Source organism: Rhinolophus sinicus, chromosome 16 (assembly GCF_057876585.1).
Source record: "Rhinolophus sinicus isolate RSI-liver-muscle chromosome 16, RSI-T2T, whole genome shotgun sequence".
In the NCBI taxonomy this organism is placed as follows: domain Eukaryota; kingdom Metazoa; phylum Chordata; class Mammalia; order Chiroptera; family Rhinolophidae; genus Rhinolophus; species Rhinolophus sinicus.
In genome coordinates, this window is record NC_142516.1 from 120265269 (window position 1) to 120284989 (window position 19721).

The following is a 19721-nucleotide window of genomic DNA, read 5'->3' on the forward strand; positions in this document are numbered from 1 at the left end:
GTGAACACCCTGGGGACTTGGGTCTTATGACTGGCATCTGAAGTGAGGGCAGTCTTGTGGGACTGAGCCCCTTAACTGCTGGGGTCTGCCCTAACTCCACATACTTAGCGTCAGAATTGAACTAAATTGTAGGACACCCAGTTGGTTCAGAGAATCAACTTGGTGTCAGAAAGACCTGAGACTCTTTAAATCAAGCAAAAAATTAAAACGTGAAACTAACCTATTATTAGTTTCCTTTACACTGTATGAGTTATGATTCACGCTGTTAGGAGGATACACAGAAAAGTTATCATTTGAGTTGGTGTCTTGCTCTTCTTCTTCTTCCTCTTCATCTGTCCGAATAATTCCTTCAGAAAGGTAACCATCTTCATCTCCTTCTTCATCTAGTGCACACTGGGTAGAACCTCCCCAAGTTGCCATTGTTCTAGAGATTAAGAGATAAAACCACGAGATCATTCTGTAGATAAGCTAAATACTTCACCACCTACTGTGTGCCAGACATTATACCTAATATAAATATATGTGTATGTGTATATAAATTTTTATTTAATCACAGTACTATGAGATGGGTAGTACTCTCCCCTTGCAGTTATAGAATGCTTACTTTGCCTTCTACAAAACAATTCTGCAAATAAATTAAAATAGTAATAATATCCCCAAGAACTTTTATCCTACACTAAACCCCCTCAACTTTTAACTTTTCCTTGAGTAACCGTTTTCTAGATCACAGCTATCCAACAGAACTTTCTGCAATAGTAGGGATGATCTGAATCTGTGCTGTTCAATACAATAGCCACTAGGTACATGAGCACTTAAAATGTGGCTGGTGTGACTGAGAAAATGAATTTTTAATTTTATTTAATTTTAACTGAGTCATCTATATCTAATGGCTGCCATATTAGAAAGCACAATTCTAGACCCATGGTTCTGAAACCTAGATGCTTATCAAAACCAAAGAATTTTGTTAAAGTACTTTGCTAAAGAACTTTGTTAAAGTGTGGTACTCAGAACAGGATAAAATACTGTAGGTATAGTCTGATCAATAAATGCACGTGGGGACTCCAAGAACAGGAAAAGTTCTTCTAAGAAGAAGAAAGAGAGTAAGGCTCGGTGCAATGTCCCAGAAATGCCACCTGAGGATATCAAAATGTTAGGCCACGACAAATTTGGATTTCAAAATTTTAGATCTGAGTATTTCTATATAGATAACTGATTAACTGATCTTACTGGTGACTAACTCTTTTAGAAATATTCTTCATATGAAAATTTCAAACTTAAACCCTAAAAACTAAAAATGTTATGTAATAAAGTTTTAAGATACTTATAAAGACCTTACAAACAGCAGATGCTCAATTTAAATAATAAAGTGCTTATTTCTGGCCTGAAAGAACCACAAAACATCAAGCATTTTCTTTTCATAAGCTTAAAACTTAATTCAAGAAAATCTATACCAATATTCAATCAAGTTCCTTAGTAATTAAAAAAGTTGATGCTATGAGAAGTTTGAATAGAAAGTAGCCCAATTTAGTGAAAATGAGTCACAAGGGTCATGCTTAAACACCACCCTCACTGCCCTATCCTACATGCCTCAGGTAGGTGATGTTTAAAACAATGATTTACAAAACACTCTCTTACTTTTCTGTTCTACTTTGTTGAGGAGTACACAGGTTCTCAGATCCATCACTTCTCAGTGAAACAGCCACTGGTGATATAGTTTCAGCTAGACCTTGCCTCCTCTGATGTTCAGCCATCAGAGCTTCAAGCTGCTTTCTTCTCTGCCGCAGCTCTTCCCTTAACATTTCATGTCTTTGCATTTCTGACCACAACTATTAATTTAAAAATCAGAGTCAAGTTAGCGAAAATATTTGGATTTGTTTCATTTTAAAGAATAATGAGCTAATACTACTGTCAATTGCAGCAAAGACTTCTACTTTCACTGATCCTTTTTACACTGAGATACCCATGAAGGTTAAAATAATAATATTTTAATGATGAATAAGAAAAAATTAGGCAATTATTAACTCTTAATGAAAACAAGTAGCACCCAAATATACTTCATTAACTATTTAGAGAAAGTTACGATGTTTCATACAAATCACATATAAATAAAATGCCAAAGGATAAGTCTTTGTAACTGAAATGATTACTACTTGCTGCCAACTATCCTTTACGTATATAATTCTTCCAAATATTTGCTAATAAAGATCAAGACTATTTTGAAAAGATCCTAACTTAATTACTTTTTGGAACAAACTGTTTCTTCCAATTAAAAGACACAAAACATGCCACATTTAAAAACGTTTCACTTCTTAAGATGTGTCTTATACAGCATAGAGAATATAGTTAACAATATTATAATAACTATGTATGATGTCAGATGGGTACTAGACTTATCAGGAGGATCACTTTGTAAGGTATATAAATGTCTAGTCGCTATGCTATACACCTGAAACTAATGTAATATTGTATGTTAACTGTAATTGAAAAGTAAATTTTAAAAAAAGATATGACTTAAGATTCAGGAACAACGGTATAATATACAATACCTCATTATCTACTACTGAAGAATCTTCAGGCTCAAAAACAGATTTGCTTGTATTAGTTACATTTTCATTAACAGCTGGAGTTGAAGTAACAGCTGGCATATATTTTTTTGTGGGACAATTACCCACACCAGTGGCTGACAGCTAAAAAAGGATTTGTAAAAATCATTATGAGGAATTAAAGCAATTACGTTAATTCCATAAAAGCAGCTATTTTACTACTTCTCTATAGTTCTATAACATATTTAATTTGTTATTACCAGACCTCAATCGCCATCATGATCCAAAGAAAATCCAACATAATAAAAGATGAGAACACAGGCTAAAGTTAATGAGTTATTAACCAACCTTCAGGCACAATAGCTACAAGAAGGATAAAATGTTGTTGTGGAAAATTTCACATACTCAATACAACTCAAGCATATATTCCTCTGGACATTGTTAGATCAGGAACAAGGAAAAAAGGATTAGATAAAGCGGAAAAGGTTAAGAGTCTAGAAAACAACAGTTTATATTAGAAATATCATTTAATGTGTTTCCTTTTCCTTGAAAACAAAACCTGACTAAAGAATAAAGCTAACCAATAAATTTCAGGAACAAAAATCTCAAAAAGAATTGGTAATCCCTTCCCATATTAACCCTACTCCTGACTACATGACAGTCAAAGACTGCTCATCCTCTGCTCAATCTCAAAGACCTATGCATAGAGTACCGTTAATAAGCAAAGGTATATACAGTCAATATTCAAACTATATATATATATATATATATTAATTTCTTAGATACCGCATGATGGCTTAAGAGCTTTATTATAATTTTAGGCCAATAAAAGATGGAAATGCTAGTCCCTTAATTGCTAAGTTCAAACCAGAATATTTTAATAAATAGTTATATATAGTCATGTTCTGAATCTTTATCTAGCTAGCCCAACATGTGAAAGAATGGAAATAATCAGTCAATTCCCATGTGTTATCTTCCACTGTAAATATATATCCTTAACCCATTTCATTACTTCATTTCATTAATCATAAAATAGATAAAAATCCATTAGATCAGTACTACAAGAAGATAGAGTACTTTCAACTGGCACTGGTTTTTAAACATCTCTTTTCAGACAAATGGAAAGAAAGAAATTTCCTAATTACCTGAAGGTCAGGACATGCCTTTTGCAGTGCTTGGATTTTCTCTTGAATCTTAATCAGTTTTTTTCTTTCTTCCTGCAATTGTTTGAGCTCTCTCTGTTGTTGCTGTAGTTTAGCCTCATAAAATTTCTCTCTATAATTAAATTGACATTATATTTGTAGAGTCCAATAAATCTGACAGAATTAAGCATGATGTAATACAATACACCTAATCTTTCTCTATAATAGGCATGACATTTTTCTTAAATGAAGGCTATAAGCTTAACACACCTTGCCTTTTCATTTACTCCAGCAACTTTCTGTGTTTTATTGGCATTTCCTCTAGTGTTATTTGCATTCTGTTTGGTGTCTTCTTCTGCTGGGTAGAAATCATCCAAATTTGAAGTACTGGCAGAGATAACTCCTTGATCTGCTGCATCATCATCCTAAAATCACATCATTATATTAAAATGACCTTGATATATCCATTTCATACCTTAATAAATATCACTAATCTATCAAATTTACATAACATGAAATTAAAGAAGTAGAAAAAGTGAGTGTTTTTTAGAAAACAATGAAGTTCATCCTCTATTTACCAATGACAGGAATGCAGTGTTAAAACTATAAAAACAGTACATTTAAATTTGACCTGCCCATTACTCAGTAATGACAAATACTAAGTTGCCTTTTCTTATCTTGACCAGATCTGAGCTATTAAAGAACAGTTTTTCAGAAAATATGAAGATAAAAAATATACTATTGGAGCTGGCAATGCTTGGTATTAGATAATAAGATTTAACTTCTACATTAAGAATTTTAAATAATCAATATCCATTTGCTTACTTAAAATTTTCCATTTCCTCACTTGCTCTTTAGTTTGCAAAACAAGTGCCAACGGCTCACAATACAAAAACTTATGACAATATACCATCTCAAATCTGTAATGAGTACTGAAAAAACAACTGAAGTTCGTATCTTCCTAACAGTAGACCCACATCTTCTGTTGAAATCAACGTACTTATTAAAATAGGGGATCTGGGGTGAACTTCTGCACTTTCCTTAACATTTAATTCTACATAATTTTATGCATTCATGTTTTCTCTGAAGTCCTCAACTAAAACTTGAACCTTTGGAAATATAATTCTAATAAAACTGTAAAAAGTTAGAACTGACTCTTAATTATAACACTGTAATCAATTGTAAGTTTGTAGACGGTTTTATTCTGGTTTCTGCAATCTAAAAACTAGCGTAATTCATTACTAGTATGGCTATGGGACTCAAGAATAGAGAAGCCAGATCATGAGGCATTTTCACATAATAAAAAGAAGAAAAATTAAAATATGATACAAGACACAAAAAACATTGCATGAAGTTTCAAATGATAGTATAAGGGTGCCTAAAAAACTGAAATGGCATAATCTCTGAAATGGCATAATCTCTAACACTAAAACTAAGTGACTGACTAAAGAATTATTGTATTGATACATATCACAGACTAAGGAACTAAAAGAGATAGATACCTGGACACTTCTAGGACACATAAGGTTTCATAAGGGCCACGGAAATTGTCTAAGCTAATCTAACCAAGAACAGTAACAGCTTTGTATAATCATGATAACTATGTAACTGTTTACACCCTCTCCTGAGTCTCTTGGGAAACAGGATATGTATAAGGTACAAGAAAAAGACTATTCTTAATACAATGAGTAAAATTCATCAATTATTTTTTTAACAGCTCTCTTTCAGGAAGAGATCCCTTAATCCCTCTGGCTTGCAGTTTCATTTCATTCAGATAGATTAGATTAGATTAGATAGATAGATATAGATAGATAGAGAAATAGCGAGATAGAAAGAGATAGAGAGATAGATAGATAGATCAATCTACAGTCTTAAAACACTCCCTAAAGCAAAAGATTTCCATTAAATACAGGCATGAAATTAAGCTGATTCATCTGTAAGCCACTAAGTTACTCATCATTTCTGATCTATTATTCCCATATTGGGTAATACATCTAAAGAAAGGCATCTTAAAGAAAATGGGAAAGTAACAAGTACAATGACGTTCAAGATAGCACAACCTATTACTATTTGTTTTAGAAGCTGTTTTAATTTTTTCAAGTGGCAATACTATGATCAAAGTTCAAAAAGTAAAAAAGACATTTAAAAAGGTCTCCTAATTGACTCCATTCTCCATAGGTAACCAATGTTATGTTTATATATCCTACAGATATACTTTGAATACATAAGCAAAAACATGTATGTGTGTATATACATACCTACATGTGTTTCTATATGTGTGTATAACAAAAACCCTTCTTATAATAGGGAAAACTTGGAAAAAGTCAAAAGCCAATTTCAGTAATGATTAAACGAGCCACATTATATCTGTATAATAAAATGTAATCAAGGTATGGGAAAATGGACTCATACACCACTGCTTAGATCAACAATTAATACTGTCACCTGGAGAGCAATTAAGCAGTGACCATTAAAATGTGCATAAACTCTGACACAGCAATTTCACTTCTTCATATCTGCCCTTGAGAAACACAAATACACAAAGAGGCTTGTGCAATAATGCTCACTGGAGCATTCTTTCTAAATAGTGAAAAAATAGACTGTAATTGAAAAATAAATTAAAAAAAATAAAGACTGAGGTCTCCAGCAAAAAAGAAACAAATCTGTGTTTGTAATAAAGTTATATTGAAACACAGTCATGCTCATTTGTTTATGTATCATATACGGCTGCTTTTGCATTGAGTAGTTGTGATGGAGACTGTATGGCCTACAAAGCCTACAATATTTACTAACCTGCCTTTAATAAAAAAGTTTGCTCATGTCTGATATATGGCATGTAAAGTATTAAGCACTTGAACCTGGAATATGGTAAGAACTCAACACATAAATGTGTACTAGTAAAATTACACCAATAATTATCAAACACATAAATTTTACCTTGTAAGAATGTACTATGTGACAGTTTTTTAAAAAACCAAGTCATAGTTACCTGTACCATAGCAACAAGATCTTGTAACTGTCTAAGTTTCTGTTTTGCAGCCATAAGTCTATTGATCTTCTGTTCAAACTCAGCATCTTCTGGAGCCTCGTCAACCATACTGCTCCTATGACTAGATAAGGAAGCTCCACTGACTCCGTCATCTTCTGCTTCGTCCTCCTCCTCGTCATCATCTTCACCTTGTGCAACATGAATCCCTTGTTCTCCTTCTCTATTATATCGACAATCTGTGGAAAACATGTATCATTAAATCAATAATTTAATAAACTCAAGAGCATTAATGAAAGAAAATACACTTCCCAAGAATATGGCAAAAATTTCTGTGAATACAGTCATATTCATAGTATCATACCTAAAGAAGGAGGCATGTTTAAAGCCCTTATGTTGGCAGCAGATCTGTTGTTAATTTCACAATTAGAATTAACCGATCTGCCATCTCTATTATTAGAAACACACTGTGCATTAGAATTACTATTTACTTCATTCCAGGTGGCAGCTACTTGTGGATTTCTAAAAGAAAAAAAACAGCCTGAAGTTATTTTAGGTAATAAAAATAATAAAAATCAAAGTTTTGGAACTATTAATAAAATAATAAACTATGAACATAATTGGCTATTTCCCCATTTAAATTCATACCGTGAATAACTGGCTTGTGCTTTTCATTACTTTTGCTGTTTAGAAATTTAAGAAAAACATCTGAAAAAAATCAAAATTATACCTACAAATAAAGAGGTAGGAAAATGCTAAATTAGATACTTCTTATGATTTACTTGCATTTGATCTAATAGCAAATTTACTAAATTACTGTACTCAATATTTCTCTGTTTTTCTTTACAGGGCAAGTGAAATTACAGTGACCAAAACAGCAGACTTATAGGAGAAAAGTTTAAATAAAAGGCAAATAGTCAGTACTCTACTGAGGTTTCTTTGGTTCCATATTAAAAGTATTATGGTAGGATAAATATGTTAGAAAAACAAACTTTAAAGAAATTCTTACCGAATGTTAGTAACAGGCTCAGAATTTTCATGCTCAGAATCGTATTCTGACTCTTCAGTTTCTTCATCTTTTGTATTTTCATTTACAGCATCTGTCATCATATCTGATGTTTGTTCATAATAATGAACTAATTCTCTTAGTTCATTCAATCTTTTTCGAACTTCATTTAACTTCCTGATAAACAATAGGTTTACATGTACAGGTAAGCATAGTGTGTATTTCTGTTCACTTTCTGGTTATAGAGTTATATAATAAAACAGATTGCTCAAAAAAAAAAAAAAAAAGTAACAAAGTAAAGCAAGCAGTATTTTCATATAATAGCAGCCAGAACAAGCAAAATGTAAACCTAGTTAAATAACCAGGGGTGTGACTATAAAGAATTTAATCTCAAATACAGCTTCCTCAAAATCTCATCACTTTATTTTCTTATGTTGTGTTAGGGACAAAAGCATAAGAAAACCAGTTTCAAGTGTTCACCTTAAGCAGTATAAATGTTAACAGTTTAGAACTCAGTGTCAAAAATATTCCTAGGTTTCTTAATATGTATCAAAAATGAGAAGCATAACTCAATTTGAATGCTAGCTCTCAGACAATGCAGGTATGCATGCACTACTGAGCATTTACAGAAGGTTCCTGATGTGTCTGTAACGTAAAGAATATATAGTGTTTACCAAAAATAACAAGAAAGTCTTCTGAGTCATTTTAGTAAGTGCCAGGAGGTATGCCCATGTTTTTTAATCCTTAAAACACCTTTATGAACAGGTACATTATTATGCCTATTTTATGGATGAAGGAACAGAGACTAATGCAAGTATGTTATTTATCCATAGTCACACAGTCTTGAAAGATACAATTTCAGAGCTATCTGACTCTAAAGCCTGGGTTCTAAACCATTTCAATATATTAAGCTGGTGCAAAAGTAATTGCGGTTTACAAGGTTAAAAATAATTCCAAAAACCACAATTACTTTTGTACCAAGCTAATAAAAATCTTTTAACTGTAGTCCAGCCATTTCTAATCCTTTATTTGGAAATGGGAATGCATTACCTCACAGAAATTACCTGTATTACAATGTCACATATCTCCTGGACAATTCAAAGACTGCCCGTAGAACACACACACACTTCTACCACCATATCACTTAAGAATGTTTAGCATATTAAGTAAATTCAGTTTTTTCAGGACTTTCAACAACCAAGAAAAAAATTTAAAAATCCCAGAATTTATCCCCATTATCCAATTCGAATCTTTGTAACAATATAAGTAAAAGTGTCTTACTGGAGTTTTTCCGTTGGATTTAGATGGCCTTCATTTTCACATTCATTCTGAGAAACCAGAGAAGCAACAGGATAAGGACCTGATGATGTTAGGCTATTGGATTCTCCATTGACAACTGGTGCTATAGGAGCAGAGGGAGCTGAAGTTATACTTCTTTGATCCACACTCTTTTGTGGAGAGGCTGAAGAGGGCACAACTACAGAAAAAAAAAGACTAGTTACTAATAATAAACAAATGTGGCATCAAACAATACTTATTCAGTTTGTTGGAATACAGAAAAAAATAGTATAAATTACTAACATCTTAAATTCTGCAGATTTAAATTGTAGAAACTTAAGGACACAACATCCAAGCCACTTATTCATTAACATGTCCCTCAACCAGTTAAAACAGGAAGGAAAGAATAAAGACAGGCAAGATGGAAATTGACAAGAATTATGATATTCAACCTTTAAAACGTAACTAGTCTTCCTTGATAAACTTGGTTCCAGGTAAAGCTAAACAAGGTCACTGTATCTGATGTGAGGTACACCAACCTACAAATCTTTACAGGGCAGCCCTAGCATATTATGTCCTTAAGAATGTTCCAAATCCACAGCACAGAGGAAATTGTATATGGTCTCCAAGATGAAACTTTTCTTGTTCCAAAAGATAAAGCAAAATTGTTAAAGAGACTGTGGTACACACATACCATGGAATACTGCTCAGCAATAAAATGTTCTAAGTAGATGATGGCTAATCCCCTATAGTCCTTGAACTACATTTTACTTTTCTGTCCACAAAGATCAGAGTATCTTATGCCTTTAAGAGTTTAATGAATGAAGATTAAGAACCTTTGCACTTCATCTACCACTTTAAAACTACTTGTCATTTATCTCTTTCTCACAACTATCATTATTTGTTGCCTATATTATCTATTGCTATGGCTGGTTTCCAAGTAGTGTCTTCACTCTATTCCTTGACTGTTCTACTTTTTGCTGCTGCTTTCATTGTTTCCCAATGGGAAGAAAATTATTTTTTGGCATCATCAGTAGGCAAAGTGCTACTTTCTTTACATGTATAAAACTGATCACAAGGCCTTGAGTACAACCTTCAAATTTTAAGGTTTTCTTAGCTGTGTTAATCTGTTTAGGAAGAATAAGCATTGAGATTAGATTATACTGTAGAAGAGATGACTAACAGAGGTCAGGTAAAAGAAAGGAGTATGTTTCACGGTAGAAATAGTCAGGTTCTTTTGGAGGTGGCAGAGAAATAGGAGATGGGTAAAAAACCAGGAACAAGGACCCCAGGAATGTTTCCATCCCTTGTTTTTTCTTTAATAAAACAGCAGCTATGTTGAAGAATAATGACAAGTTAGGTTGACCCTACTGACTCAATTTCCAATGTTTGAGGTCCTACTGCTAACTGCTTGGGAAGGAGGTAGGAACCAAGCTTGGGAAGGTATGAGGATAGGAAGTGTGCCAGATCTGGATTAGGGGCAAATAAAACATCTGTAGAGAAGACAGGTCCCATGGTATAATTAGGATGATCACTGCCTTTCCTGTAGAACTAGTGTAACTATGATGACTATGCCTTTCCTATTCCCACCTGAGATGACTACATATTTTAAAAAAGGATGCAGGTTATAAAAATTCTGCACTAAACCATGTGTATTATGTAAGTTTTCCATATCTCATTGTTTTTGTATACTTTCTAAAGCTGTTTCGTAGTTTTTAAATCAAAGTACTAATTTGGATTAGTTTTTAAGAGAAAATTTTGAATATGCTAGAAAATGCAGTGTTATTATGTCCAAGTATCTAACAGTCACCTTCTCTTCTTCTTTTCTCTCATTAAAACCCTACCAATTTTCAAGGCCCAACTTTATCCTTTCTATTTTATGACTTATAGAACAGAACTACCATCTATTTGGCTTTTATCATACACTGCCTTTTTACTTAAAATCTTTTCACATGCAAGTCCTATCTCCCCACAAAAATTATAATTTTGAGGAACTATATGTTCATTCATTCACCAAATATTCACTAAGTTCCATGTGCTGCCATAATACTTACATGTCCTACACCCAACGCAGCTAAGGTTGACTTACGTGAATTGTTCAGATGCTGATCTCGAAGTGTATGAAGTTCTCCCAGCAGTTTGTCCATTTTTTGTTTCTTTTCCTGCAATACTTTCATTTTGCTAAAAAGTTGCACTTTCTCATCAGGTAAATGTTCTGACACTGATGGATTCCTGCTCTGGGAAACCTCCCTAGTTAATGAAAGACTTTCTGCCTGTCTTCTATTATCTGGAACAGCTGGAGGCTGTTATAAAGAAAAAAGAAAAAGTAAAACTAAGGCAACTAAAGGTTGCATTCTCATTTTAATAAGGTGTGATCACAAAATATGGTGAAGGTTTGAATAAAAAAAATGTATTACAGTAAAAGACACATTGCCATTAATCCCTCTAAAAATACTCCCCTTCACTTAAAACACACTTATCCCATCGTTCTTGCCACCTTCTGAAGCACTTCTGGAAGTTCTCTTTCATGAGTGTCTTCAGTTGCACTGTCGTGGCTGCCTCGATGTCCTGAATTGATTCAAAATGTTTACCTTTCATGGTCATCTTGACTCTGGGAGAAAACCAGAAGTTCACGGTGCCAGAACTGGTGAATAAAGTGAATGAGGACACACCGTAATGTTTTTATTTGACAGAAATTGCCGTACCAGAAGCAATGTGTGACACGTAGCGTTGTAATGATGTAGGATGAAGTAAAGACATTCATGAAAGAGGACTTCCAAAACTGTTTCAGAAAGTGGTAACAACAATCGGATAAGTGTGTTCGAAGCAAGGGGGAGTATTTGAGGAGGATTAATGGAAATGTGTCTTTTACTGTAATAATTTTTTTTTAAATTTAAACATTCACCATCCTTTTTGATCACACCTCGTACACATAGTTTTATAGATACACATAACTATTGTAAACAGTGGTCTCAGATTCACTGGACATTATCTGGATCCAAATTCAGTGGGTCTAAATTAATCTAGAAATGCCACATTTTACACAAAACAAACCTTCAAAAATATTCTCTCTTGCCATCTTTTTAGAACTACTACCATTAACTCTAACTTATTAACTTATCAGTTTTTCCTACCACTTCTTTTCCTACGTTTAAAAAAAAACACGTGTGTGTGTGTGTGTGTGTGTGTGTGTGTGTATATACATAAAACATCTCAAAACTCCACTAAGGCTTAGGAAATCATATAATGAATAAACACCATTGAGCTCAGTCAAATTTTAATATTTTGCTACATGGCATCAATTCTTTTTACAAACAGAAATATAACATTAAAGATATAGCTAAAGCTGTACATGTACCAGGTCCCAATCCCATTACTCTCTCCAGAGATAACCACAATCCAAAATTTGATTATCTACCATTCTTATACATGTTTCTATTTTGTAATGCCTTCGTATGTATCCATAAAAAACTATACATTTTTCATACATTTTTAAACATAACCTAAGTGGTAGCCTTCTTAAACTTGTATTTTTTAATTCATTAGCTCTGGTTCAGTTACTGTAACAGGTTATAGGAGTTCACTCTATAACTTATTAGTCCATTTTCCTGTTCATGGACATTTAAATTGTTTCTGATTTTTTGCTATTAACATAATGCTTCCATGAACATTCTTGCAAATATCTCTTTGTGAACATGAGAGTTTCTCTAAGGTGGGCCACTGCAGGGTTACTAGAAAAAAAAATGTACTATACATATTGCTAAATAACTCCCCAAAGTGGTTAGGGTTTATGCTTTTATTTTTCACTTGGTCAGGAGACACCGAATCGTCAATCATATTTATTTCCAGCGGACACGTATTAATTCATAATTCACCTTTTCTTACTCAAGGCGCACAGATTGAAAATTTTGCATTTGTATCATTATTTTAAAAGGTCAACAAATTATAAACTTACTGCCTCTGAAATTAAACTTAAGAACTTTCTTAAAATTGTTAGTAAAATACTGTAAGGACACAAATTCAAACGTAACTTAAGTTTAAAAGTTGTGACCATTAACCTTAGACAGGAAAAAAGAACGTGTTATCTAGTAGCATACAACGGAAAAATTTCAATAATCATTTCAAAGTAGATTTTCCCCTAATTTAGTATTTCTTATAGGCCCCACACTACCAGTACTGGAATCACATTCGAGGAAGCCCACCCCAAATGTATCAATCATAATTTTGAAGATAGGGGGATCCCACTGACCAGAAATCTACATTTTTTTATTTTAACAATCGTGCCAGATGATACTTACACTCAGTCAAGTTTGAGCACTATTGTTTCAATTAATGTGATTTTAAACTCAACTATACCATTAAAAAATTGTTACCTGAGAATCACGAAGCTGATTATGAAAACGCTGAATTAAATCATTCAATTCTTCATTTAGTTCAGATGTGATACTGACGCCAGACAGGCTTCCAGTAGTTTCTGTTACAGCTGGAAAGAAAATTAACAAATATTCATTAAAGCAAATAAATACAACACCTTTACAATTTCTGAGAAGCTAAAATTAAATTGTAGGGGGAAAAGGAAATTAAAAAAAAAAAAAAAATCTCACCTAACATAATTTGAAATTAGTTAACCCTCAGATTTATCTGCCAACCAATCATTTTATTAAGTTTCCATCTAAGCTGAAAATAAAGGGAAACTCACAAAACTCTAGTATAGTGATTTATCTTTTTCTGTTCAAACATTCACAGTGGGGGCAGGTCTACCAGGTTGGGTTGGGGGAGTGGCAGGAAAGTGGGTAGTCTGAAAAAGAATAGTAGATTCTAACACGTCTCCCAACAGAATAAATGCTCTAGTTTGAGGGCTGAACTACTTTTTTAAAGATTCAGAAAGTAAGTATGTTAGGCTTTGTGAAAATACAGTTTTTGTCTCAGCTGCCCAAACCCTATCATTATAAGGCAAAAGCAACCACAGATAATACATAAACAAATGGGCATGGCTGTGTTCCATAAAACTTTATTACAGGCAGAGGGCCAAAGCCAGCTGGCCACAGTTTGCTGATCCCCGCAATAGAACAGATCATTGATTGAAGTACTTTGCTTGAGATATGAGTCATACTAAAAGACAGTTGTTTTTGTCTTCCTAAGGCAGTATGCTGATGACAATTTTGATAAGTTACTGCTCTACTACCCAACCTCTGGTTATCCTCTCCAGCTCTAAAAGAGACACTAGCTATAAACTACTTATGTTTTACAGGAAAATACTAGCTTTCTCCACTGAGAAATTAGAATTTCAGGGCTGGAGAGAATCCCACATATGTAATCCAAACTCTATTTTGAAAATAATGAAATCAGTCTAGATAATAAATAACTTTCTAGTTAAATGATGAAACGAGCACTCTTTCCCACGACAATTATGTTGCCTCTCATATACCGGAAGATTAAATACTACAATTCTGGTTTTCATTCAGTATTGCCCTACACAATCTCAAAAATCCAAGAGGAAATCTGTTTTAAAATTTCTAACCTAAAATTCTTTTTAAAATAATATATAAAATAAAATTATACTTTTATTCATTCTACTCCTGGTCCCTGCTTAATGATGGTACACATTTTTTTTTAAAGCAATCATCTGCTTACTTAAAAGTTCATATTCATAAATAAGGACCACTGACCTAGAACTCAAGGGATCTGATTCTAAAATTCTGTATAAGCCTAGATAAGTCACAAACTCTGTTAAGAGTTCCTTCTCTATAAAATGAGAATAAGAAAAAAGGTTCCAGCAACTAACCTACAATTTTGTGATGATCAAATGGGATGATGTAAATGTAAGTATTTGAAATAACATAACTATCACAGGAAAGTCTCTGAAATCTGATACTCCAGATTTGAAAAGTATTTAATAGGTTAGTCATTAACCAAACTAGTATTGGTCATTGGTAAAATATTTTGTTTTTTCCTAAATATAAACGTAAAAGCTAACGACAGTTTGGATTTTATAAGTAAAAAGTGGGGCTAAAAATCTGTATAATTGTTACTATATACTATACTACATAAATTACATATAATTATATAATTATACAAAAAAGTAGGTAACTTGCAAGTCATAAAGTTCCTTATGAAAATGCAAAATTAAATTATGCATAACAGTGATCAGAGGGCTGAACCAATGGGCTAGGTGTGGGCAGCAGGATAAACTGAGTAAAAACAGGGTAACCTCAGCAAGGACCTAAAATGGAGAGCCCACAGTAGATAAATTATTATTAGACTGGGATGACAGTCCACTAGAAAATACATCTTAGTTTTACTGAGTTTTAGTAACAATTTGTTTTCAACTTGAGAAATTAAACACTTAGGTTTGAAGGTGATGAGACTATAAAATTAGACTCAATACTAAAGAATTTAATAAAATTTAGACGTTAAAGAAGGTCTGTAAATTGAATCACTATCTCAAGGTTTTAATCCTTTTTTAGGAGGCAATCAAAGTACGGTAATCCCAGTTAAATGATGTACAAATAGTAGAAATAAAAGTATCAACAGCTCTGTCAGTCTGATGTACAAAAGCAGAACTACAGCCTGTCCTTTTACCTCTTAAGGGTACTCTCTGATGAAAAGGAGAGCGAGCTGGCTGTCTGCACGGTACAGTATGATGGCCAGGAGTTGTCCCTGCAATCTTTTCTGCATAACCAGAGAAAAGCACAGGACAGGGTAAGCCTCACGTGTAGGTTTCTAAACGAGTCAACAATCAAGATCTGACTACAATAACCAGCATCCATCTTGCAATGCCACTATTTATTGAGTTTTGCTTATAAAAACAACATTCTAAGACTGTGGCATACCAGAATCATCCATCACAGCAATAGCTTGCTCTGCTTTATGCTGCAGAGCAAGAAGAGCAGCTTGTCGTCCCTGCAGAGCTCGCAGTTGCTCTTGCTGCTGTAACATCCTTTTTAATAAATCATGTTGTTTCTTCAAACTTTCTATCTCTTCCAAGGGCTCCTGCTGAGGATCTCTGGCCTAGAAAATAAGACCAACCATATTTATATCTATTAAAATTCACGTTCCTGTTTCAACTAGCAATGGCCAAGTATATACGTAGATTATAAATTAGTATTAAATATACAACCCTGGATATAATTTTAGTAGACTTGAAGAAAAAATAAAATGGTAACACAGAGATAGCCTGCCATATTAAGAGTCAGGTAATTTCACGGTGAAAGACCATAAGGAGTGGCTTAGCATAAAGAGGAATTAACAAAAGGAAAGAAAAAGACACACAAAAAAGAAAACAGGAAGGCTATGAAGGTAAAAGGCACTACAAGCGCACACACACAGGATCCAGGCCTTACATAGAAGGAGCAGATCACACCAGATTAATGCCCTAAAAGTATCCTTGGAAAAGATCACACTACTCCTATGATGTTTTAAAAAACCAACAAAACAAAAACAAACACACTATTTTCTAATGAAGGACAGTAATTTAAAAAATAAATTTTTTATCTGATAATCTGATATGAAAGGCTTTAATTTACTTGCATCACATTATATAAGCAAACAATAAAGCAGAAAATTTTGTATCAAAAATATCACTATTTTTTCTTTTAAAATATGTTCCTTTACCTGAATCTGAGGACATAAAAATAGGATACTTTAAAATTCCCCCCAAAACCTAGCATTTTGCTTGAAAGTGAAGGATCACATTACTTTAAAATTAAGTTTTAAAGGCTTAAAACTATTCAAACGTAACTCAACAAGAGAAAATAAGTCAGTGAAGCAAAAAGACAAATTTAAATATAACTAAAAAACAAGCCAAATTATGCTTGAAATTATACCATAATGGTATTTTTCAACACTGACTTGCCTTCTAAAAGAAATCTTACGATTTTACCTAATATTTACATAAAATATTTCTATTAACCTAGAATATTACATTCTTTTCTGTCAAAACTCCTCTTCTTAGTTCTGGAATATTTCAAGACTGTTTACATTTTGAAAAAACAATTTGAAGGGGGATGGATACATAGCAATAGCTATCTTTCTCATATTTGATCCAAAATAATTTCATCAAAATCACTGGTAAAATGTAAAACCAGACCCAAATAAGTACAGATCTCAATTGAATAACGAAGAGAAGTCTCTCCAAATTGGTATCAACCAAATACTCCAACGAATTATCAATGGCCATTCATTAGAAGAAACACTACACAAATAAGGCAAAATGTCATCTAGGCTACAAACCTTCAAAAATGTACATCTACACCCAATTTATAATCCTCCCACCGCTCAAAAATAGTTTAGACATCAAAGTATCTTGAAAGCTATCTAAATAGTGTACTAAACAATTTGATATCACGGATTTTTACACTTTAAAAAAAAAAACTTTTTAAAAGAACTTTAATCCTTGTTAGTCACATTTATTTGCAAAGCTTTGATGCTCTAATTATAAAGAATTCTGAACTATTTATTGAAGTAAACACAATTACCTTCAGATTTTTCACTAATCCAAAGATGAATTCCCAACAATTTTTTAAGTTCAAGAGGTTTTATTACTGCTTAATAACCTGCATCCATAAAAATAACATTTAAGAAGAATACTTAGAAAAACTGAGCTGAGGGAGGTGGGTGGGGACTACTATCAAATATAAAGAAAGGGAAGATGAAAAAATGGAAATAAAAATACTTAGGGATAGGAACATGCCAAGAGAATGTTACATGGAAAGGAAATACAAAAAGGGAGTTAGGACTATATCCACAATTCCAATACATATTTTCATCTAAACTTCTTCAGTCACTTTTAGCAAGCACATTTTCAGTTTACAGATCAAACAGAAACAAAAAACTTGGGTATAAAATCCTGAGTTATATAGAGGTAACAGACCAATTTCAGAAAACCCAAAGTCTTCCTTTCCTCTACTCAACTGAGGTTCCTCTAGTAATTCTTCATGGATCTGAATATATTTTTACAGTTAAAAAATACTTCAGATAATATTCCAATTTTGTTCATGTGAAAAGTAAGGAATTATAAGCCCAAAGGAGATAAACAGTGAATTTATCCAATATCACAGTTAGGGGAAGTCAGAATTCTAGGTTCAGTGGTTTTCACACCAGTCTACCCCAAAATTATTCACTTAGATAGTTCTAAATACAAAAGTCTAACATACAATTCTCTGAAGTCTGGTTTGAGAGACAAAACTAACCCATATGAAATAACTGGAAATGATGAAAATAATAGCAAAAAAGGGTAGATGGTATAAAATAAGCTTATAAATCCTGTAAAAGCTAAGATTAAGTGTAGGGGGAAAGATGAGTATGGAAAAATAATGAAGGCATGGGTATTTGTGGAAGGCTTCTTTTTAAAAATTATGCAAAATATCAAGTTTTATAAAATATTCCACAAAATGGACTCTGCCCTTCTAGGCACTCAAGAATATTAATCATTTCCTATTAAACTGCAAGTCACAAGATTACTTTAAACTCTGAATTTCAGTTAAGATCTCAACTTTTTTTCCTCCTCTTCTAACAGAATACTACATTTTGAAAGGATGTTAAAGAGGGAATGAAGATGCGGTGGGGAGAACAGATTCTGCATAGCAGAAAAAGAATAGTCAGATGGTGGGAATTAGGAATTTTTTTTAAAGAAATTAAAATCATTTTGTGAACGGAGTATTGATAGAACTACCCTTGGATGGCCCTAAGAATCGTAAGATTAAAGAGACTCAAATTAGAATAAATTCCAAGAAGAAAGTTTGAGAATAGTATTCATTTATAAGGATATTATCCGAAGAAACTTAAGAGGAAAGTGGTTTTTAAAAGTAAATATAATGCTTTAGGGAAAAAAAGTAAAATTGGCAGATACTATGCTATAGTAATTGTCAACTCTTAAGTTGTTTGTCACTATTCAGAAGACTTAAAAAGAAGAACAATAAGTTCCAAAGGATATCTACTTGTGCTTCACATTCATTTTCTCTTCTCCAATGCTAAAAGAAATAGCATTTAAAAATAATCGGCTACCTTTTTATTTACTCTTCTATTGAATTGGGGTACTTGATGGTAGCATCACCAGAGATTATTTCCAACCATATCCTCAAACTCTTGTGAGAGTCAGACAAAACAAAAAAGCCAAAATACCTACAGGTTAAGTTTTGTCATTTTTAAACAGACACAAAAATATAAAATATGTACCGTGTTTCCCTGAAAATAAGACCTAGCCGTAGAACCAGCTCTAATGCATCTTTTGGAGCAAAAATTAATGTAAGACCCGGTCTTATATTACATTATATAAGACCAGGTCTTATTTTACTATAAATTATAGTAAAATATAGTAAAATTTTACTTGTAGTAAAATAAGACCCGGTCTTATATTAATTTTTGCTCCAAAAGATGCATTAGAGTTGGTTCTCCGGCTAGGTCTTATTTTCGGGGAAACACGGTACATAATAGAAAAGAAAGACTAATCCTAGGTAATAAGCTAGTAATAAAACATGAAATTAGTCCTATCAATACTCGATTATTAAAATAGTACTTTATTCTTGCCAAATGGATATGAGCCCTTTTACAAATGCTATTTTTTTATTCAAACTGTTTAAGTGAAAGTACACAAATAGTTGTCTTTAAACCTTTCCTGAGTGCCTTTAGGCAAATCATGAAAAATTTAAAAAAAAAAGAACCTTTACAGCAAACATTCAAGGAAAAAAAATAGCAAAGATATAAGCAAACAAGTCACTGGATAATTAAGCATTATCTTAAAAAAAAAAAATGGTAAGGGTTTCCAA

The 19721-nt window shown here is 32.8% G+C and overlaps 1 protein-coding gene across 43 annotated transcripts in view; it reads right to left on the reverse strand.

Moving 5' to 3' along the window:
• The window catches only part of PCM1 (pericentriolar material 1), a 78912-nt gene that overhangs the window by 42415 nt on the left and 16776 nt on the right, over positions 1-19721 (reverse strand). For 21 of the 43 annotated variants that reach the window (XM_088793327.1, XM_088793325.1, XM_088793322.1 and 18 more), the window contains 13 exons: positions 15789-15966; positions 15538-15627; positions 13329-13438; positions 11045-11258; positions 8959-9154; positions 7681-7854; positions 7036-7193; positions 6675-6910; positions 3956-4110; positions 3689-3818; positions 2547-2687; positions 1636-1826; positions 221-424 (listed from right to left, as the gene is read on the reverse strand). In XM_088793327.1, the coding sequence (XP_088649453.1) occupies positions 221-424; positions 1636-1826; positions 2547-2687; positions 3689-3818; positions 3956-4110; positions 6675-6910; positions 7036-7193; positions 7681-7854; positions 8959-9154; positions 11045-11258; positions 13329-13438; positions 15538-15627; positions 15789-15966 (2177 nt within the window). Of the gene's footprint in view, positions 1-220; positions 425-1635; positions 1827-2546; positions 2688-3688; positions 3819-3955; positions 4111-6674; positions 6911-7035; positions 7194-7680; positions 7855-8954; positions 9155-11044; positions 11259-13328; positions 13439-15537; positions 15628-15788; positions 15967-19721 lie in introns of those variants that run through there. The other 22 variants (XM_088793332.1, XM_088793329.1, XM_088793334.1 and 19 more) reach the window with 2 other exon arrangements.